At 41.5% G+C, this 21,557-nt stretch overlaps 1 protein-coding gene across 2 annotated transcripts in view; it reads right to left on the reverse strand.

Moving 5' to 3' along the window:
- The window catches only part of LOC137657713 (glucose-induced degradation protein 8 homolog), a 52,515-nt gene that overhangs the window by 4,239 nt on the left and 26,719 nt on the right, over positions 1-21,557 (reverse strand). For both annotated transcript variants that reach the window (XM_068392139.1, XM_068392140.1), the window contains exons 3-4: positions 7,134-7,330; positions 5,093-5,290 (exon numbers count right to left, since the gene is read on the reverse strand). In XM_068392139.1, the coding sequence (XP_068248240.1) occupies positions 5,093-5,290; positions 7,134-7,330 (395 nt within the window). The remainder of the gene's footprint in view (positions 1-5,092; positions 5,291-7,133; positions 7,331-21,557) is intronic.

The raw sequence follows: 21,557 nt of genomic DNA on the forward strand, positions 1-21,557 counted from the left end.
GGGAGATGAGAATGAGAGAGAGATTACAATAGAGGAAGTGAGGAGAGCACTAGATGAAACGAGAGTAGGAAAAGCATCGGGTATGGATGGTGTGAAAGCTGAGATGTTGAAGGAAGGGGGTGTGACTGTACTTGAATGGTTGGTGAGATTGTTTAATGTGTGTTTTGTGTTGTCAATGGTACCAGTAGATTGGGTCTGTGCATGTATTGTACCACTATATAAGGGTAAGGGAGATGTGCATGAGTGTTGTAATTCAAGAGGTATTAGTTTGTTGAGTGTAGTTGGAAAAGTGTATGGTAGAATACTGATTAATAGGATTAAGGATAAAACAGAGAATGCAATCTTGGAAGTACAGGGTGGTTTTAGAAGAGGTAGGGGTTGTATGAATCAGATTTTTACAGTTAGGCAGATATGCGAGAAATATTTAGCAAAAGGTAAGGAGGTGTATGTTGCGTTTATGGATCTGGAGAAAGCATATGATAGAGTTGATAGGGAAGCAATGTGGAATGTGATGAGGTTATATGGAGTTGGTGGAAGGTTGTTGCAAGCAGTGAAAAGTTTCTACACAGGTAGTAAAGCATGTGTTAGAATAGGAAATGAGGTGAGCGATTGGTTTCCGGTGAGAGTGGGGCTGAGACAGGGATGTGTGATGTCGCCGTGGTTGTTTAACTTGTATGTTGATGGAGTGGTGAGAGAGGTGAATGCTAGAGTGCTTGGACGAGGATTAAAACTGGTAGGCGAGAATGATCATGAATGGGAGGTAAATCAGTTGTTGTTTGCGGATGATACTGTACTGGTAGCAGACACAGAAGAGAAGCTTGACCGACTAGTGACAGAATTTGGAAGGGTGTGTGAGAGAAGGAAGTTGAGAGTTAATGTGGGTAAGAGTAAGGTTATGAGATGTACGAGAAGGGAAGGTGGTGCAAGGTTGAATGTCATGTTGAATGGAGAGTTACTTGAGGAGGTGGATCAGTTTAAGTACTTGGGGTCTGTTGTTGCAGCAAATGGTGGAGTGGAAGCAGATGTACGTCAGAGAGTGAATGAAGGTTGCAAAGTGTTGGGGGCAGTTAAGGGAGTAGTAAAAAATAGAGGATTGGGCATGAATGTAAAGAGAGTTCTATATGAGAAAGTGATTGTACCAACTGTGATGTATGGATCGGAGTTGTGGGGAATGAAAGTGATGGAGAGACAGAAATTGAATGTGTTTGAGATGAAGTGTCTGAGGAGTATGGCTGGTGTATCTCGAGTAGATAGGGTTAGGAACGAAGTGGTGAGGGTGAGAACGGGTGTAAGAAATGAGTTAGCGGCTAGAGTGGATATGAATGTGTTGAGGTGGTTTGGCCATGTTGAGAGAATGGAAAATAGCTGTCTGCTAAAGAAGGTGATGAATGCAAGAGTTGATGGGAGAAGTACAAGAGGAAGGCCAAGGTTTGGGTGGATGGATGGTGTGAAGAAAGCTCTGGGTGATAGGAGGATAGATGTGAGAGAGGCAAGAGAGCGTGCTAGAAATAGGAATGAATGGCGAGCGATTGTGACGCAGTTCCGGTAGGCCCTGCTGCTTCCTCCGGTGCCTTAGATGACCGCGGAGGTAGCAGCAGTAGGGGACTCAGCAGTATGAAGCTTCATCTGTGGTGGAAATGTGGGAGGTTGGGCTGTGGCACCCTAGCAGTACCAGCTGAACTCGGCTGAGTCCCTGGTTAGGCTGGAGGAACGTAGAGAGTAGAGGTCCCCTTTTTGTTTTGTTTCTTGTTGTTGTCGGCTACCCCCCAAAATTGGGGGAAGTGCCTTTGGTATATGTATGTATGTATATAAACTATAAAAACTTAAAAAAAAAAGGAGAAAAAAAAATAAGATAGTAGTGTGCCCAAGAGTACCCTCAAGCAAGAGAACTCTAATCCAAGACAGTGGAAGGCCAGGGTACAGAGGCTATGGCACTACCCAAGACTAGAGAACAGTGGTTTGAATGAATGATGTACCTTCTGATCCAAGTTTCTCCAAGGAAATGGAGGGTCTTGAACTGGTACACTTCTCTGTTGAGGAAGCAGCAGAGCAGCAGTGTACACAAAGATGGGTCAACTGGTAGACAGGATGATGCAGAAGACACTGGTATGTAACCTTCTCTCCCAGGTGAGTGTAGGGTACAGGATCTAGTTGGACCAACTAGAAGGGAGAGAAATCTCATATTCACAGATCTGATTATAAACTAGATTCAGGGCCAAACTAGCAAGATCAGACCAAGGCAACTCCATAGAAGGTCTGGAGCCTTGAGGGGTATGGAAGTGACAATCACTGACCTAAGACCTATCTGAAGCATGGTGTCCTGGTCGCCACACCCAATTCATCGTACTCGAGAAAGACTGCAAGAACCTCCGCAGATGAACACTCAGACTCCAAGTTCTGGGCTTCCTTTGGTATTAACCGAGGTTCAGAACCTTCGAAGCAAGAGAATCCTGAGTACCCATATCCCTCACAGGGGGGTAAGAGTTTAGTAGGCTGCTCCTTAGAGTTTTCCCCTCAAAAATACAAGTGCAGAATCTGATCTAAGGACAGCACCAGCAGTGTAGTTGGGGACCAAAGACTGACCAAGCAAGATGTCATAAGCAAGAGGAAGATCTCTGACACCAATCAAACCAAAGATAGTAATAGTTCCATGTACCCTTCCCTCTATTGATCATGGTGGAAACTAAGGGTTCACGGTCCCTGAGCCAGCCACTGACTCGTTGCTGCCAGCTACATGCCTCAAGAGGTGTCTTCTCTATTCAGCATACCAAAGTATTCTAATTTGAGAGGAAGCAGCACTCCCACATCCAGGTAGAAAAAAAAATGAACGAGGGCACTCAGGCTCCTCCAACATCTGGCCAACAGAAAGAGTACATGGCCAGCCTGGCTACCATAGTAGTCATGCTTGCTTGCAGGAACCAACCAAAGCCATCCACCTTTCCCCGAAAGAGACGTGGTGTAGTCAAAAGCCATATGGGAATTTTTAGACTGACTTTTTTCTTGTTAGAAGTATCATAATTGGGAGAGGAGGAAGAGCTGGAAGAAGAGTGAAAGCTCATTCTTCCTCTTACCAAGTTTCCCTCAGGCTGAAGCAGAGAAGTCGAGCTTTGAGTGACCATCAATGACTACACTCCCACACAGGGAAAAACCACTGGCACTGCTTCAACACAAACCAAAACACTGTTAAAGAAGATGTGGTAGGCAATCTCACTAGCATTCATAACACAGACACAAGAACTGGGATTACTGGCACAGGGATATAGGGAGCCACAGGCACTGAGGTTTCATTGGCCCCATGACCTTCTTACATCCTTTTAGTAGCCTCGGTACTTGCACTACCACAGAGGCATGAGCCTTCTTAGGCTTCGGACACTGTGAAGATCACCATTGGGATCACTGGGACTGGAATCTCCACTGGAATTACTGGCCTTAGCTACCAGCTTCCTCAAAGAATATTATCTTTAGGGGCCTATCTGCAAGACCTAAGGCCAAGGCCAAATCTTCCTCAGATCAAATTTGTCATCGGCAGTCTGCACGGCTATGGGTGAGCTCTTGGTGAATGTTAGTGTAGTAATCACTGGGGGAACTTCACACTCCACCAAACCCTAAAAATCTAGGCGATGCAGATCCAAGCTCTCTGTGCTCCTGAAGCTTCTAAGGCAAACTTGATGATTAGAGTACAGTGCTAGTCTCTTTGGCATTATCTTAGGCGTTGCCAAGGATGATCGCAGAAAAACCTGACCTTCCTTTTCCTACTAAAAGAATAAGCCTGTCACTGAACAGGAGCCAGAATTGGTGCTCAGCCAATGGGGATGGTTGCAAATAATTATGCCCCAACAAAAAGTGCAGAGAGTGTAGATCTACAACTGATCTCTCCATGAACTTTGCAATCAGTCTCCATGCTTTCCCCCACATTTAAAAAATTCCCATTTCACATCCATAATAAAAAATCAAACAATCAACCAAACACTTCTCTAAAGAAAGAGCAAAGGCTCAAAGCCTACGGATAAGTCGCAACTTGTAGTGGAAGAAGACAAAAGTGAAGAGTCAGGAAAGTGAACTGCTGCTGAAGGCATTACCTATTATTTTTAAGAAGTACAGGTTTGTATATGTGTATGAACTGACTTCCTTGGTACTATGTGGTCTGTTAGGGTTAAAACAGGGAATCCTAAACAACAGGATATACCAAAGAAATACTATTTTCCCTACCCCAAGGAGTGTATCATTGGCCATGCAAAGACGTAGTATATGGGAGACCTACTGGTTTAGGATCCAAGAGAAGAAAAATTCTAATAGTCTTTATTTGTGTTCTTAGGTAAAGTACAAGTATTGGAAATTTTCAAAACAAGACTCATGGAAATGAAAATGACTTGTGTATACCCCATACTCTAAACCAAAGTTACCTACAAGAGGGTGTTTCAACCTAATTCATATCATAATTATAATTTTATTCTACATCTGGCAACCTTTCATATATCTGCACTGGAAATTTCTATAAACTATTATTAATAGCTAAGCTACAACCCTAGTTGGAAAAGCAGGATGTTATAAGTCCAAAGGCTTAAACAAGGAAAATAGCCCATTGAGGAAAAGAAATAAGGAAACAGATAGAATAGTGTGCCTGACATTACCCTCAAGCAAGAGAACTAACTCAAGACAGTGAAAGATCATGGGCTATGGCAATAAACAACACAATGGTTCAGTTCTGGAGTGTTCTCCTAAAAAAGCTGCTTACCAGAGCTAGAATCTCTTCTACCCTTACCAAGTAAAAAAGAGCTACAGAACAATTACAGTGGAGTATTTAACACATTAAATGAAGAATTTTTTGGTTATCTTAGCGTTGTTAACTGTAAAAGGAAAACAGAGATTATGTAAAGCTTTTAGATAACTGCTCCAGGGAAGACCCTTTCCCTCACCCCTATGGCCTGCAAATATTCAGCCTGCGAGTTGCGTAACCAGAGAGGGATCTAATGTTGTACTATCTGGCCAGTCACAGGACACACGAACTTTCTAGCGATAGTATCTCAACGGGTGGTTGGTACTTAAGCTAACCTACACAAGTCAAATCAAAGCAGGAACAAAGAAAACATACCTTCTGTCTGTGTGATGGATGTAATAAATCACCAAACGGAGACGTGTCGGGCTGGTCAAACGCCAAGAGAGCTAAGGTTCGTTCTAATTCATTCAATATTGTTGGATCCCTTTGACCTCTCTCTGCTAAATGATCCTGGGCATACACAACTGCTTCTTCAACACGACCTTCCCTGATCAGTTCAATTAAAACTTGTTGCTGTGGAAAAAAGTTAAGAATTTAATTGAAATAAAAGTTTTATGTGGCAACTACTGTACCTAGAAATAATCATATTCAACACCCTATACTTTATGCTAAAGTAAATCATGATGAAATATGGCCATTACATAATTGATGTATTTGATTCTTATATATTACGAACAAATCCGAACCACTTATTTTCGTAAGAAAGATTAATATCTAAATGGATAAATAAAATTTAGTTATAGGTTTAAATTGATTATGTTTTGGGAGGATAGATGAATTTGAAGATTGCATTTAAGCTTGGATTTGATTTGAAAATAGTTTATGATATACTGTATACTGCTTCCAAACCATCAGTGCTTATAGAATTTCAGTGAAGTTGTATTTGCAGGAAAATCAGATACACATGATATTTAAGGTTAAATCATGGTTGGAGTGGCGAAGAATGTTCTCACTTTCTTTTGTTAAAAAGAATTTACATATAAAGACAGTAAAAGAATCAGATTCTCTTTCAGAAATTCAGGAACAGTCATAATACCAACATAAACTATATTTATGGTCATAAATGTTCAGCTGTAAATTTGTTTTCTGTAACTTAAATATATTAGTCTACAGGTCATTATGATTACAGTTTGGGTTAAAGCAAGATTGAAATAAAAATTTTTGAAAATGATTACCATACTATATTTGTCATGACTACTAATACTCAAATTTTCTAATCAACGAAAGTAAAAGAATTACAAAAAATAAAGCCAGAGAAGAGACAAATATCTTATATTTATATATTCATTTTTATACTTTTTTTTTTTCTTTTTTAATAAATCTCAGGTATCATAACCAAATTCTAAATTTACAAGGAAGTGTCAATATTAGTTTACATAAACATACAATAGCAGATTAAAATTACTAATACTCTAAAATCTAAAATGCCCATCAAGTATCAAAATGTATTTTGAAAACAAATCTAAAGTTTTGCACAATACTAATCATTGCTAATTAAAAGCTATTATAGTATAGTACTTCAATACTTAGGAAATCTTAATTTGAGAGTAAGCTACGACAATAAAATTAAAATTTTATAACTTGTCTCTATTGTATGATAGCCCATCCTCAACAGCTGTTGCAATGCCAGGAACATCAATCATTTTCTAAACAGTCAAAAAAAAATGGAGGGTAAGTACAGCATTGATAGTCTGTTCATCAAAATCAGAGCTTGACATATATCTTTCACCTCGTTTGACATATCCAGTTGCTAAAATTTTAATAGAGAATAGTCAATGTTATCCACACACGGATCATTATCCAAAAATCATTCTGGGCAATAGTAGCTGAGAGATAAGGAGACATAGTTTATCCAATTTACAGCAACTGGATACGAAAGAATCCAAAATAGTTCCTCTTTAAAGTGGTCAAAACCAATGACAAGGGTCTAGGAATCTGGGGTGGTAATGAAGATTTGACCTGGGTTTTCAGAAATGCAAAATTGTGAAATTTTCATTGACACTTTAAAAGCATTATCTAAACTTATTCATTAGTTTTCAAATAGTAGAGTAGATATATGATGCTTTCTAATGTACCCATCATGGCATGAAGACAAGAGTTTAGAGATTTCTCTCTATATGAGGAAATGTTTAAAAGAATTTTACTAAAGTAGGGATTTGCTATACTGTATACAATGGTAAGGTCAAAGTATCGTGTACGAGCTACAAGCAATAAGAAACAAGGTAAAAATAAAATAAAAATAGCTATACATTCTTTACATTAATTGTAATCTATTTACGGTAATATAACACTTTACTGTCACTGTACAAAATAAATACTAATAAATCAGATGTTTTACTTATCACCAAATTCTTACCTGCAAATGAAAATAGAGTTGAGAATTATCGTCAAGAATTTCCGGATGCAAGGCAGTTACCATCCTCATTGCTTCTTGAAAGTGACCAGCTTGAATAGCAGAGCGAATCCGAATGCGTTCATCCAGCTGATCAAGGTCCATGGGTGGCTTTATATTTGCTTCGATGGAAAACTTTTCCGCAGCTTCTTTAAATCCCTCTGAAATGTTATGAAATTCTTAATAAAAATCCATTTGCCCACACAGGAATACCATAGCTTTACAATTAAACACTGTACACATATGAGCATATTACTCTAGGAATTTCTTGTATAAATTACCCATAACTTCCATCAAAAGGTTAACAATTTACCCAATGCTGGTAACACGCAACAAGCTTGGTGCTCACAGCACGTCACAAATGATAAGGGGAATCAGTTCCTCGGGTTACATTTAAAAGGTTAAAGGTGTCTGGTTTCAGTTCCAGTTCCATCAGAATAGATGCTCACCAGAACGTCAGCCGGGCAAGCCCAGCCCCCCACTGTGGTGCCCTACCACAGCAGTAGCCTCCCCAGTAAACAGCTTAAACTCACGACCCTGGGCGGGGATCAATCTCTTGCCACGCGAGTGCGAGGCAAACACGTTACCACTGTACTAGCCAGAGGGCGTATGACTTCTGCAAGCTGACCTTGCATCTTGCAGAAACAATATTACTTATTTTTGTGTTAAACCCTTGGCTTCTTCATGTCTAAATTGATCTCTATAACACTTAATTGTAACTTTTAAAAGTTCAAATTCCATTTTGATGAATACTACAACTCGGTTACAAAGCTGAAGTAACCACAAAACCTCTTATGGGATAAATGTTCTTTATATGCAGTCACCAACTGAGCTTTTATTCCACACCCCCTTTTAACACAAATAAAAAGGCCTATTATCCATTCACATCAGAATCTGAATTCCAGTAAAATTATCCATAATACTATTTTACTCATGAAAGTTCAAATCTTTGTCTTCCTTCTGACCTGTGTGTCACAAAAAAATGTTGCTGTATAACTTAAGTGAGCAAGTACTTCATTATGATAATTATCTACATTAGTTAATTTTTTTATGCCATACCTACCCGAACCCTCAAAAATACACCTATAACCATTCAATTGACAACTAAGAGCAAAACTGCACCTCAAATAATTTTCAGTAACTTTGATTTATCAATAAACTATTTCTCCTTTATTGGAAACTAGAAATAAGTTAACATAATACACTGTATCTAAAATTTGGTATTAGCAACCCAAGTAAAATTTTCAAGAAATAATAGTACTGTACACAGGAGGGTATGGGTAACTTATTTTTGCTGGGAACAAGGACTCTATGACTGACAAATCCAAAGATATAGTTGTCAAGAAATACTATTTGAAATAGAAATGACATTAAAAATTTCTGAGTAGAAAGCTACTCCTTACACAATAACTTTGATATGTTTCTTCGACTTAGTTGGTCAACAAATTGGTTGATAAGTTAGGCGCTGTTTTACCCTTATCTAAAGGATACTGAACAGTTACTGAGACCGAAGGGTATCCTCTTTAGACATCTTACTTGTTAGTTATACACATCCTGGTCTCTAGAGAAAAGTAAACTGTTAGAAACTTGGTAAATTAAATGCTTAAGATAAAACACAATTAAAACAGTGTACATGAACATTTGTCTGTTAATCTTGACTGAATGTTCTTCAGGTGCAATATTATAGTCCTCTCTCTCCCTCTTAAATGATTTAGTATTGAGTAAAATTCATCCTCATTGTCAGTTGTTGCTAGTACACTGCAGGACAAAGGCCTCAGACATGTCCTTCTATTCCTATAATTATGGGCTTTCTATGCCAGTCTATATCTGTAAATTTTCTTAGCTTGTCAATCTGCCGTCTTCTCTTCCTTCCCCTGCTTCACATGTAATCTCTAGGGGCCCATTACAGTATGTTAATTCTTTTTGTCCATCTATTATCTGTCATTCTCCTTATTTGTCCTGCCCCTGTCAATTTCTTTTTCTTCTATGGTGTTTTTGCTCTCGTATCCATGTTACTTTGTTTCTGTCTTTTAGTGTTATTCCATCATTATTCTTTCAATAGCTCTTTGAATTGTAACTAGCTTCAAATTGCACTATGTTTTACAGTATTACATTTTCTAATATCTATAATGGTATTCATTCTGTGCACAGACACCTTCCTATTAATAATTTTGTTTCTATATTGCTATGGAATCACAAATTTAGCTAATTAGCTTTGAGGCAAGTTTCCCCTTTTGATGCAAAGTTTAAGAAATGATTCATAAGGATCTCAATATTAAAAACATACCGAATAGTTGCAGATACACTTTGCTTACTTATAAAATAATTTAACAACGAACTATTTCTTTATGCTTCACATGGAGGTTACAGTTTGAAACACAGGTGACATGCAAATAACAGGAAAATAAATCAGATAATTTTGTAATAATGAAGAAACAAGTGAATTATTAAATTGGCACCCATAATCTTTAGAAACAAGCATAAGTTTTCCCTTAAAATAAAAAAAAAAATCTGTGTGTGTGTAATTTCTAGTGAACTTCTTTTGCACTTCTGTACTTACAGTACTGTACATTTTTCCTCTTCCAAGTGCCTATGCACTTTCAACTCTCTCCCACTTGACATACAATTCCACTAATTCTTCAATATCTTACTCTTAAATATCCACATTGAGTGTGTTAGCTGCATGATGTCAGCAAGTTCCATGAAGTTAGCCTTTTTACACAATTATAATGTTGTCAGTATGAGTATCTTTGAATAGGAAATCTGCAACTTTGTCAAATTTTTTGCCTACGAAACGTATTTTATTTTGATTTCCCATGCTACCTCTCTCCCTTCTGACAATATTTTGCGAATTTATACTTCTTCAATCTTGCTAAAGAATACAGTACAGTAATTCCCCTCTTTATATCAGTTCCAAAGTTACGTCAGTTTGACGGGAGTTTCAACTTTACAATGCTCATCCTCAAGTATTAAATAAAAAGATTAAATCCACGTGATGCTGTTTCACCCAACCTTTCATCGGTTTCTACGTTAAACAATAACAATGAAGTTCTGTACTGAACAGTATAGTACTTTTCTTCACATAAAGTAGAAGCTTTCTAATATATCTGGTTTATCTGGTGTTTATAAAATGAAAGTAGGTTGTAAGTGTTTTTTGTATTCAGTACATATACCTGTACAGTGGAACCTCTACATACGAATTTAATCCGTTCCAGAACCAACTTCGGATGTAGAAAATGTTCGGATGTCGAAACGAATTTTCCCATAAGAATACATGGTAATTCATTTAATTCGTTCCTCAGCCTAAAAACCCATAATAAATCCTTAATAAATGGCTACACATAATTACACATAATAAAAATGAAGTTTTTATGATAAAACAAAGTTTTATGAATACTTACCTGGCAGTTATATATACATAGCTAATTATCTCTATTTCGGCAGAATTTTTCTAAAACTAGGCAACCGCCTTGTGGTGGTTGGGTGGTAACACCCGTCAAAGGGTGGTAGGAGGAATCATTCCCGTTCTCTGTTCTTCAGTTCATCTATGCCCGACCTGTCTCCTGAGGGGAGGTGGGTGGGCCTTCGAATGTATATATAACTGCCAGGTAAGTATTCATAAAACTTTGTTTTATCATAAAAACTTCATTTTTACGAATAGAACTTACCTGGCAGTTATATATACATAGCTGATTAACACACTTGGAGGAGGGTGATAGACAGTAACATCGTTGGGGAAACAACCAAAAAAGTTGTAGGATAAATAAACACCTTGATTCCTTACCTGCTAAGGTAGCTGACTTCAAAGGTTCCTGCCTCTTGAGTCGCTTTCCCTTAGGAGTGTCAGCCAGGATGTGACCTGCAGTGCTGAAAACACTCAATCGAGTCTGTCAACGGGGTGAGACCAACAATCTGACTAGACTTCAGGACTACCTATTGCCCAAAATAAAAAACCGCAACTTTACCAAACCAACCACCTAACATTTGCAAAGTAGATAAAAATGATCTAACTAGACTGAGGTGACTGTACACAAGTCGAAGTCCTCAGACAACCAATAAAAAAAAAATACACCAACCTATGCACAAGTAAACAAAACTAAGGTTGAGGGGAGGTAGTAACTCCTTTGCCTAATACAGAAGCCGTAGCTACGTATGGTCCCAAGGTATAACATTTCTCATAATCCACCCTCACCTCTCTGAGGTAATGAGAGGCGAACACAGAGTTGCTCCTCCAGAATGTCGCATCCATAATTTGACGGAGCGACATGTTCTTGCGGTAAGCAAGCGAGGTCGCAATGGCCCTCACTTCGTGGGCTTGCACTTTTAAAAGTCCGAAGTGTTCCTCCTCACACAAGAGATGCGCTTCTCTTATCACTTCCCTCAGGAAAAAGGATAAAGCGTTCTTGGAAAGGGGCTTTTGAGGATCTTTCACAGAACACCACAGGGAGCTAGAAGAGCCTCTCACACTTTTTGTGCGAGACAAGTAGGTCTTGAGGGCTCGTACTGGACAGAGCAGCCTCTCTTGCTCCTGACCCACTAGGTTGGTCAAGTTAGGAACCTCAAAGGTCCTCGGCCAGGGCTTAGAAGGGTTCTCGTTCTTAGCGAGAAAGTCTAATCTCAAGGCACAAACTGCCCCATTCAGATTGAAGCCTACCTGTTTTTCAATTGCATGGACTTCACTAACTCTTTTAGCTGTTGCTAAGGCCAAAAGAAAGAGGGTCTTCTTGGTAACCTCCCTAAGGGGAGCCTGTGATATGGGCTCAAATCTCTTGGTGCACAGAAATTTAAGAACTACATCAAGGTTCCAAGAAGGGGGCTTTAACTGGGTCTGCTTGGTCGTCTCAAAAGACTTCAAGAGGTCATGTAAGTCCTTGTCGCGAGACAAGTCCAAGCCTCTATGCCGACAGACGGAAGAGAGCATACTTTTGTACCCTTTGATAGTGGACACAGCTAGCTTAGCGTCCTGTCTGAGGTACAACAAGAAATCCGCAATCTGGCTCACAGAGGTAGTGGATGAGGAAATCTTGTGCTTCCTACACCAAGCCCTAAAAGTCTCCCACTTGGACTGGTAGACCCTCTGCGAAGAGACCCTCCTCGCTCTGGCGATAGCTTTCGCAGCTTGCGCTGAAAAGCCTCTCGATCTGACGAGCTTCTCGATAGTCTGAAGGCAGTCAGATTGAGAGCGAGGGGGTTTTGATGATATCTCTCGAAGTGGGGTTGTCTGAGCAGATTTGGACTTGCAGGGAGGCTTCTTGGAAAGTCCATCAACAAGTCCACCACCTCCGTGAACCATTCCCTCATCGGCCAGAACGGAGCTATCAGGATCATCCGTCCCGAATCGAGGAGGGCGAATTTCCTGACTACCAGATTGATGATCTTGAACGGGGGAAAAGCATAAGTGTCCATCCCCGTCCAATCCATCAAAAAGGCGTCTACTGCTATTGCCTCTCTGTCCGGAACTAGGGAGCAATAGATGGGGATCCTCTTGGATAAATTGGAGGCGAAAAGATCGATGAGGGGTCTCCCCCACAGCCTCCAGAGACTCTGACAGACCTGTTGGTTGAGGGTCCATTCTGTGGGAAGGACCTGCCCTTTCCTGCTGAGCATGTCCGCCCTCACATTCTTCTGTCCCTGAACAAACCTCGTCAGCAGGCTTATCCTGTTCTCCTTCGCCCAAAGAAGGAGCTCTCTTGCTGTCTCGAAGAGAGACAGAGAGTGAGTCCCTCCTTGCTTCCTGATGTAAGCAAGAGCTGTGGTGTTGTCTGAGTTGACCTCCACAATCTTCCCAGACACCAAGTCCTTGAAGGCCTTTAGCCCCAGAAAAATGGCCATCAGCTCCTTGTTGTTGATGTGCCATCCCAGCTGAATTCCTTCCCAATCGCCTGAGACCTCCTTGCTTTCTAGTGTTGCCCCCCAGCCTGACTCTGATGCGTCTGAAAACAACACTAGGTCTGGGTTCTTCTTGTGTAAGGAGATCCCTTCCCCTAACAAGGCTGGGTCCAGCCACCACTTCAGAAGAGTCTTGACTTCTATTGGAATGGGGAAGGAAAAGGAGTCTTCCTGCATCTTTCTGTTCCATGTCTTCGAAAGAAAGTGCTGAAGAGGCCTTAGGTGGAGTCTCCCCAGAGAGACAAACAGTTCGAGGGAGGACAGAGTCCCCAGCAAACTCATCCACTCCTTCGCTGTGCATCTCTTCTTGTCCAGGAAAGTTCTGACTTTTACGAGACACTTGGCCTGTCTTTCCTGAGAGGGAGAAGCCCGAAAAAGAACTGAATTCAGAACTATCCCCAAATAGAGAATAGTCTGACTCGGTCTGATCTGAGACTTCTCCCTGTTGATGACCAGGCCTAGATCCTGAGCCATCATAAAAGTCTTCCGTAAATCCTCCAGACATTTCTCCCTCGATCGTGCACGAATCAGCCAATCGTCCAGATAGAAGGATATCCTTATCCCTTCCTGATGCAGCCAACCTGACACATTCGCCATTACCCTGGTGAAGACTTGAGGAGCCGTGCTGAGACCGAAGCAAAGAGCTCTGAATTGGAAGCACTTGCCCTCCATTACAAACCTCAGGTACTTCCTCGAAGTCGGATGGATGGGGACATGGAAATATGCGTCCTGCAAGTCGAGGGACACCATCCAGTCCCCTGGACGTACTGACGCCAGCACCGACTGAGTCGTCTCCATGGAGAACTTTGTCTTTTCCACAAATACGTTGAGCGCGCTGACATCCAGGACGGGTCTCCATCCGCCCGAGTTCTTGGGGACCAGAAACAGGCGATTGTAAAAGCCTGGGGAGACTAGATCCCGAACCGGTTCTATCGCCCCCTTGTCTAGCATTTGGTTGACAAGGTCTACTAGAGCCTTCTGTTTCCCAGGATCTGAGTACCGGGCTACTAAGGCCAGCGGAGCATCTGCGAGAGGAGGTTTTTTCAGAAAGGGGATCTTGTATCCTTCCTTGATGACTGAGAGGGACCAGGAGTCCGCCCCTCTCCTCTTCCAGGACTGCCAAAAACCTGACAGTCTTGCGCCTACCGTCTGGAGGAGACGAACTTCATTTCCTGGAGCGAGGTCTGAAAGAACCCCTGGTAGATCTTGGTCCTGAATCTTGCCTTCTCCCTCTAAAATCTGATCTTGAAGTAGTCCTGCCCCGAAAGGGCTGCTGGAATCTCCTTTCCTCCCGTTTCAAAGAAGAAGGAGGGGCTGCAAAGGGCTTACGAGCAGAACGAGATAAAAGGTCTTGGGTGGCTTTTTGGGCCAGAGAACGCGTAATGTCATTAACCAGAGACTCGGGAAAAAGATGTTGAGAGAGGGGGGCGTAAAGAAGCTCAGACTTTTGAGCATTGGTAACAGACCTAGAAGCAAAAGAGCAAAGCAGAGCTCTCTTCTTTAGGACCCCAGCTGAGAACAGAGCAGCCAACTCATTCGCCCCATCTCTGAGGGCCTTATCCATACAGGACATAATGCTCGTAAGGTCCCTAGATCCATCCATCTGTTCAGTTTTCCTTGCGAGAGTCCCAAGCGACCAGTCTAGGAAACTAAAAACCTCAAAGGCTCTAAAAATACCTTTGACGAGATGATCCAGCTCCGACATTGACCACATGACCTTGGCTGAGTTGAGAGCATGCCTTCTAGCAGAGTCCACTAAACCAGAGAAGTCACCCTTGGAGGAGGAAGGCACTCCCAGACCCAAAGGTTCTCCAGTTGCATACCACATACCCGCTCTTGAAGCAAGACGAGCTGGTGGAAACGAGAAGGAAGTCTTAACTGTTTGTCTCCGCTCCATCATCCAGTCATCAATCTTCGAGAGAGCCTTCTTTGCGGAGATAGACAGCTTCATCTTGATGAAGGCCGACTGTTTCTTGGCCTTCTTTCTGTTAAATTGGGACTGAGGAGATTGAGGGGCAGCAGGTTGGAATTCCTCTCCAAAAAGTTCAAGAAGGGAGCGAGAGAGAACTTTGTAATCTCCCACAGCATCGGCAGGATTATCATCGTCATCAGAAACATCCTCGAGGGCCTGATCCACATCTGCAATATCCTTCGAAAGAGGAGAATCCTTAGAACCCGACAAGGGCAAATCAAAGGCATCATCCTGCAAAAGACGGGTTGCATCCTGGAGTCCCGCGCTAGAAGAATCCTTGGAACGAGAGGCAGTATCGTCCCGAAGAGGCAGGGTGGTATCGCCCTGGGACCGAGAACGAGATGCAGAGTCGTTCTGTCGTCGAGAGCGAGAGGCGGTATCGTCATGGCGGCGAGAATGAGAGGCGGTATCGTCGTGGCGGCGAGAATGAGAGGCGGTATCGTCGTGGCGTCGTGAACGAGAGGCGGTATCGTCGTGGCGTCGAGAACTAGGGTCGGTATCGTCGTGGCGTCGTGAACGAGAGGAGGTATCGTCGTGGCGAAGCGAACGAGAGGAGGTATCGTCGTGGCGAAGCGAACGAGAGGAGGTATCGTCGTGTCGAAGCGCACGGGAGGCGGTATCGTCTTGGTATCGAGAACGAGAAGCAGCTTCGTTCGATAAGGTATCGTCCCGGTATCGAGAACGAGAAAACGTATCGCCCTGGTATCGCGAAGAAGTATCGCCTGGCGCAAGCACACATTCCTCATCCTGGCGTAGAGAGGGAGAAGTTCTCTTTAAAGAAGAACTCCGTTCTCTCTTAGAAGCAGACTTCTTAATCGGCAACGAGTCGTCTTTACGTCTGTCAGACTGGGCGTGAGGGCGGCTAAAGGCTTGTACTAAAGTCAAAAGTTGTTCCTGCATGACAGACATAAAGGATTTAGCAACATCAGCTGGGTCTTGCGGATCCGAAGGGGGGGGGCTGACGAATAACACTCGTATCTTCGGCAGCAGGCTTCGTCCTTTTCACAGGCACGGAGTCGAAATCATCCTCCGACGGACAAGGTTCAGAACTGCTAGAACCGGGAGAGAAAGAACGAGACCGTTCGTCGCGGTTCCATCTCCTCTTAGTAGGTCTTGAAGCTTCATACTTCCATTTACGTCTGGACGAATTCGGAGAAGAAAACAACACATCCGACTCGTCTTTCCCGTGACGGTCAAGAGCAGCCTGGGAATAGACAACAGGACTGTCTGAGGCGACGGCTGACCGAGGGTACGTACCTCTCACCCCCTTTCGGTCATCGACGTACCTTCTCCCTTGGTCCTGGGAGCTTGGTAGAGGTCTAGGCCTAGGGGTATGACAGATTCGGTCGGTCGCCACCTCCACTGCACTAACACAAGCACTTTCACTTTCCTTACCTTTAAAGGCCTCCAGCTGTTCTTTAATGGCCTTCAACTCGGCCGCCAGGCTAGCGTACCGAGGGTCATCCGTAGATACGGAACCTGTAGTAGGTGCAGGAGTTACTACCTCAAGGGAAGGATCAACTTCCAAAGAGGAATCAATAATAGGATCAATAGATAAATCTACGCTAAGTTCGTCTTCCTTACCACTAACAGACTTAGACTTAGACCTAGAAGCTCTCCTAACTCTATCGAGCTCTAGCTTACGCACATAGCGCTTCATAATTAACCAATCTTTCTCATCCAAAACCTTACATTCCCCGCACCTATTATCAAGGGCACAAACAAAACCCCTACAATGAGAACAAACAGTGTGAGGATCAACCGCCATTTTGGGAAGTCTCACCTTACATTCCTCATTCGCACAGATACGGTAATGACTCTTTTCACTCATAATGAAACACAGCAAACAAAAAAACTAAGAGAAAACAAAATACAACGATCGCCAAAACCCCAAATCAGAGTACTTCACCAAAAAAAGCAGACTGGTACACCGAGCAGGGAAATCGAAGAAAAAACTCTTAATGACGGACCAACGTGTTATCGATCCGGCCGGCAGAGATGAACTGAAGAACAGAGAACGGGAATGATTCCTCCTACCACCCTTTGACGGGTGTTACCACCCAACCACCACAAGGCGGTTGCCTAGTTTTAGAAAAATTCTGCCGAAATAGAGATAATTAGCTATGTATATATAACTGCCAGGTAAGTTCTATTCGTAAAATAACTGCATAATATGAAAGAAGCATGTAAAAAAGATAATTATAAAGAAATAATGAATAAAAAATGTGTTTTATTGCCACTTTGCCTTAGAGACAGGCCAACGCAGGTGTAGGATTTGCTACCCAGGAGGTGACGGACGATCGGCGAGAAGGTAGACATGGTGTTAACATGTTCTTTAAATAAATTCTCTCTCTCTCTCTCTCTCTCTCTCTCTCTCTCTCTCTCTCTCTCTCTCTCTCTCTCTCTTTTGTTTTTCTTCACTGTTAGTGTTAGAGACGCCTATTAATTTTTTTCTGAGAGAGAGAGAGAGAGAGAGAGAGAGAGAGAGAGATTAAACAAAAATGAGATTAAACAAAAATGTGTTGTGTACATACGATTTTTAACAGCGTTAACGAGTTGAAAGACAGTTAAATGTAACTAAAAAAACAATATCAGTGAATCTGAATTCCTTTATTACCTAAAACAAATATTGATACAAACACACTTCGTGTGCGTATGCGCAAACACACACACACACACACACGCACAAGGAGACACGATCGGTGAGGAGGTAGAGATGGTGACTGCGATAACATACCGTAACTTACACTACGGAAATTTTAATCTAACTAAGCTTATTTATTTTTTTATTTTATTTTTATATTTCATATTTTTTACATTTTTTTCTTTTGATTTTTTATTTTCATCACTTTCAGTGACGAGTTACGGTATGTTATCGCAGTCACCATCTCTACCTCTTCCCTGACCGTCTCTCTTACTGCGTAGCAAAATTCTTGCACCTGTGTGTGTGTGTTTGTGCATACGCACACGAGTGTGTTTGTATCAATATTTGTTTTAGTTAATAAAGGAATTCAGATTAGCTGTTATTACTTTCTTAGTTTCATTTAATTGTTTTTCAACTCGTTAACGCAGTTAAAAATCATATGTACTCTAAACACATTTTTGTTTAATCTATCTCTCTCTCTCTCTCTCTCTCTCTCTCTCTCTCTCTCTCTCTCTCTACGTAGACGTAGCTAACACTATAACAGCGAAGAAGAACGAGAGAGAGAGAGAGAGAGAGAGAGATTTTATTTAAAGAACATGTTAATGCTATGTTTAGAGAGAAACAGAAAAAGAGAGACGTCTCATTTAAAAGAGCTTGTTAATGCTATCTTGGTTTTCTTTGCTTCACTTTTTTCTTTCTTTCTGTTCATCACGCTGGCCCTTCTCACAAATGATCGTTGCCAACAATCTCTTTGTCCTTTATCCCTATCAATAAAAGGCGCTCTATCTCTTCCAGGGTATTGCTACGATGTCTTGTAATAATGGTGATCCCCTTCGATGGTTATTTGCTTTAATGGCTGCCTTCAGCTTGATGATCCTCGAGATCATAGGCCTATTCCGGCCATATTGTTTAGCCATACAGTATCACTCACATGCACACTGCTCTCATGTTTTTCTATAATTTCTTGCTTCAATTCTAATGAAAGAATTGCCTTCTTCCTGTACTGAAACTTAGCTTCTTAGGCACCATGATTATAGGTAAAATCAAAAAGGAAATGTGAGAAAAGGAAGATAATAAGCACTGTTAATAACAGACCAAACAGAGGACAACCACATGATACACACAAGAACAGAGAACTGAGCACTCGACGCTCAATGGCGTAATGTTTACTTCGTGTGTCGAAATAAAATTCGGGTGTAGAGTCAAAAATTTGCTCGAATTTTACTTCGGATGTTGGAAAATTCGGATGTAGATACGTTCGGATGTAGAGGTTCCACTGTATAGGGAAAATATAAGTCATTTTATAGGGCGATAATCTGACATACATCGCAAATCAACTTACATAAAGTCCCTTAGAACCAGTAATGTAAGGTTGAGTATCAATTATAGCTTACATGACCAAATCCACCTCTAAAAATAAAATTTTGAGAAGTAATTTGTATTTTTCCTAGCTATAAAAGCCAGTCATTTAAAAGGGGTATACTCTGACACAAGCTGTAGATGGCCGATAACTAAATGGCAGCCTCCCTCCACCAGTGAGTGTGGTGGACAGCCTCTGATTTGCACAGGACAAGACATTGTAACTCCAGCTGAGACTTGTAGGGTGGATCATGCTGAAAGTGAACCTTAAATGATTCAGGTTTGTACAACTAGAAAAAAATTAAAATTACTTTTAAAATTTGAGATCTGTTTTTATGCAAAACAAACTTTCATCATTTAAAAGGGGAGTCTTCCGTAGGTGGGAGGAAGTTCCATTCGGCCATCTGGCTAGCAATCAACCCGGGTTTATGTTAATCAATCTGGTAAAAGATAAACAAAGCATCTCATCCTAGCATCATGTGACACAAAGAAATAGGTCATAAGGTGCCAACCCATCCATGTTAATTGTGAAAAACTATCTTTGCAGGGCCTGTGGCCTACCCAGATTAGGCCGATTATAGGATTTGCCAAAAGTAACGCTCCACCTCGAAAGGAGCGTGGGGAAAACATTTCTTACAGTAAGACAACTACCCGTCGTGCTCACCTGCATAAGTGTCTATCCAGCTTCCAGTATTACACTGGCTTATCCCAAGAGAGGAAGGCGACAGCAAAGGAGAAAACAAAGCTGGACATTCTTACTCTTACACTAAAAAAAATTAAAGTTGAAGTGTAACTGCTAACTTAAACACTATGCTATTTGTCCTGTAAGGAGCTAAGCTCGCTACACCCCTTGTTGGCAGCTACCACAGGGCCTAAGGACTTTGGGTGCAATCCCTTACATATTGTGACATGATGGTAGTTTGTCTCTTCCTGACAATGGCTTTTAGAACTTTATGCACAGAATGGTTTTTCCTAAACAACAAGGTGGCTCCATCACTTCTAATATCATAAGCTCGTAGGGTCAGAGCAGTGAAAGGCTCACCCAGATGTCTATAAGCTTTAAGTATTGTTCCCCAAAGCTAGAAGAAAATGGTGATTTTTTTTTTACTTTCTTTTTTGCCCCTCCAGTGCTGACAAAAAGGTGTTGTACCATTAGACAACATTGTCTTGAACTCTCTAAGTACATGCAAACAGATCTTACCGTACTTACAGTAGTAACAGATCATCTTGTTTACCAGTTGCCTCTCTAAGAGATGATATCGAGGAAGGGGAGTCAATGAATTTTGCATTTTTTGCAATCGGAGGAGAACAACAGTTATTATTATTATTACTATTATTATTATTATTACTTGCCAAGCTACAACCCTAGTTGGAAAAGCAAAATGCTATAAGCCCAGGGGCCCTAACAGGGAAAGTAGCCCAGTGAGGAAAGGAAACAAGGAAAAATAAAATATCTTTAGAAAACTAGCATTAAAATAAATATTTCCAATATAAACTATAAAAACTTTAACAAAACAAGAGGAAGAGAAATCAGATATAATAGTATGCATGAGTGTACCCTCAAGCAAGAGTTGCTTCCCTATCTCAGAGTGTGACGCTAAAAATGAGAGACCATACAGTTCGCCACGTCTAATAAGAAGACTGTCTTTAGGTAAGATCCCTATAAGAGGCCCTCCTCAAAAGTTCATTAGGTGCCATCTTAAGAGACCTAAGAACTTTTATGAAACTCTAAGAAGGGGGTTTGATTTCCGAGGTAGGCAAGTCCGTTCAAAGGTCCGAGTCAAAGGTGATAATTCTCACAATGGGGAGAGATCTATTCCTTTCACATGAAAAATGTGGCTCAAGGCTGAGTGATAGCCTTTCACTGCAGCTACTAAAAGAAGTTTCTCCTCCCGTAGGTAAACCATAAAGTCAGCTATTACTGGAAGTGGCCTCGAGTGAAGAAGCGTTCATTCAACAACACCAATCACAGAAGAGGGACCAATTTTCCTGATAAACTGCTGTTAATGACTTGCAGAGATATCGAGAGAGTTTTCTTGCAGCTGGCGCAAAAAACCTCTTTGAAGAGATACTGAATAAGTTCCAGCTGAAAAGACTGGCAGGTCACCACACTCTGGTACCTCTTGATGTGGGACTAACATACAAGATTGTTCCAACTTGGGAGTTCTCTTGAAACTTCTGAGATGGTTGAGAAGGTCCAAGTCAGTTGGGTGCAACTAGCAGTTGTAGAAGATTTGGTATTAACATAATCTTGTTGAGCAACCATCTTTATTAGGAGGAGGTGGGAATATATAGGCATCCTTCCAATTCCATGGATACTCAAATGCATTTTCCATTACTGGTGGGGGATCCTGGACTGGCGAGCAGTACATCTACAGCTTGTTGTTCAAGTGATTGGCAAACAAATCTATTGTTGGGGAGCCCCACAAGTCAGGAGTGCCCTCACCATTTGAGGATTCAGTGACTATTCCGAGTCAATGATCTGACCTCGTCAACTCAGACTGTCTACAATGAGGTTTCATTT

This window comes from Palaemon carinicauda, chromosome 18 (assembly GCF_036898095.1).
Source record: "Palaemon carinicauda isolate YSFRI2023 chromosome 18, ASM3689809v2, whole genome shotgun sequence".
In the NCBI taxonomy this organism is placed as follows: domain Eukaryota; kingdom Metazoa; phylum Arthropoda; class Malacostraca; order Decapoda; family Palaemonidae; genus Palaemon; species Palaemon carinicauda.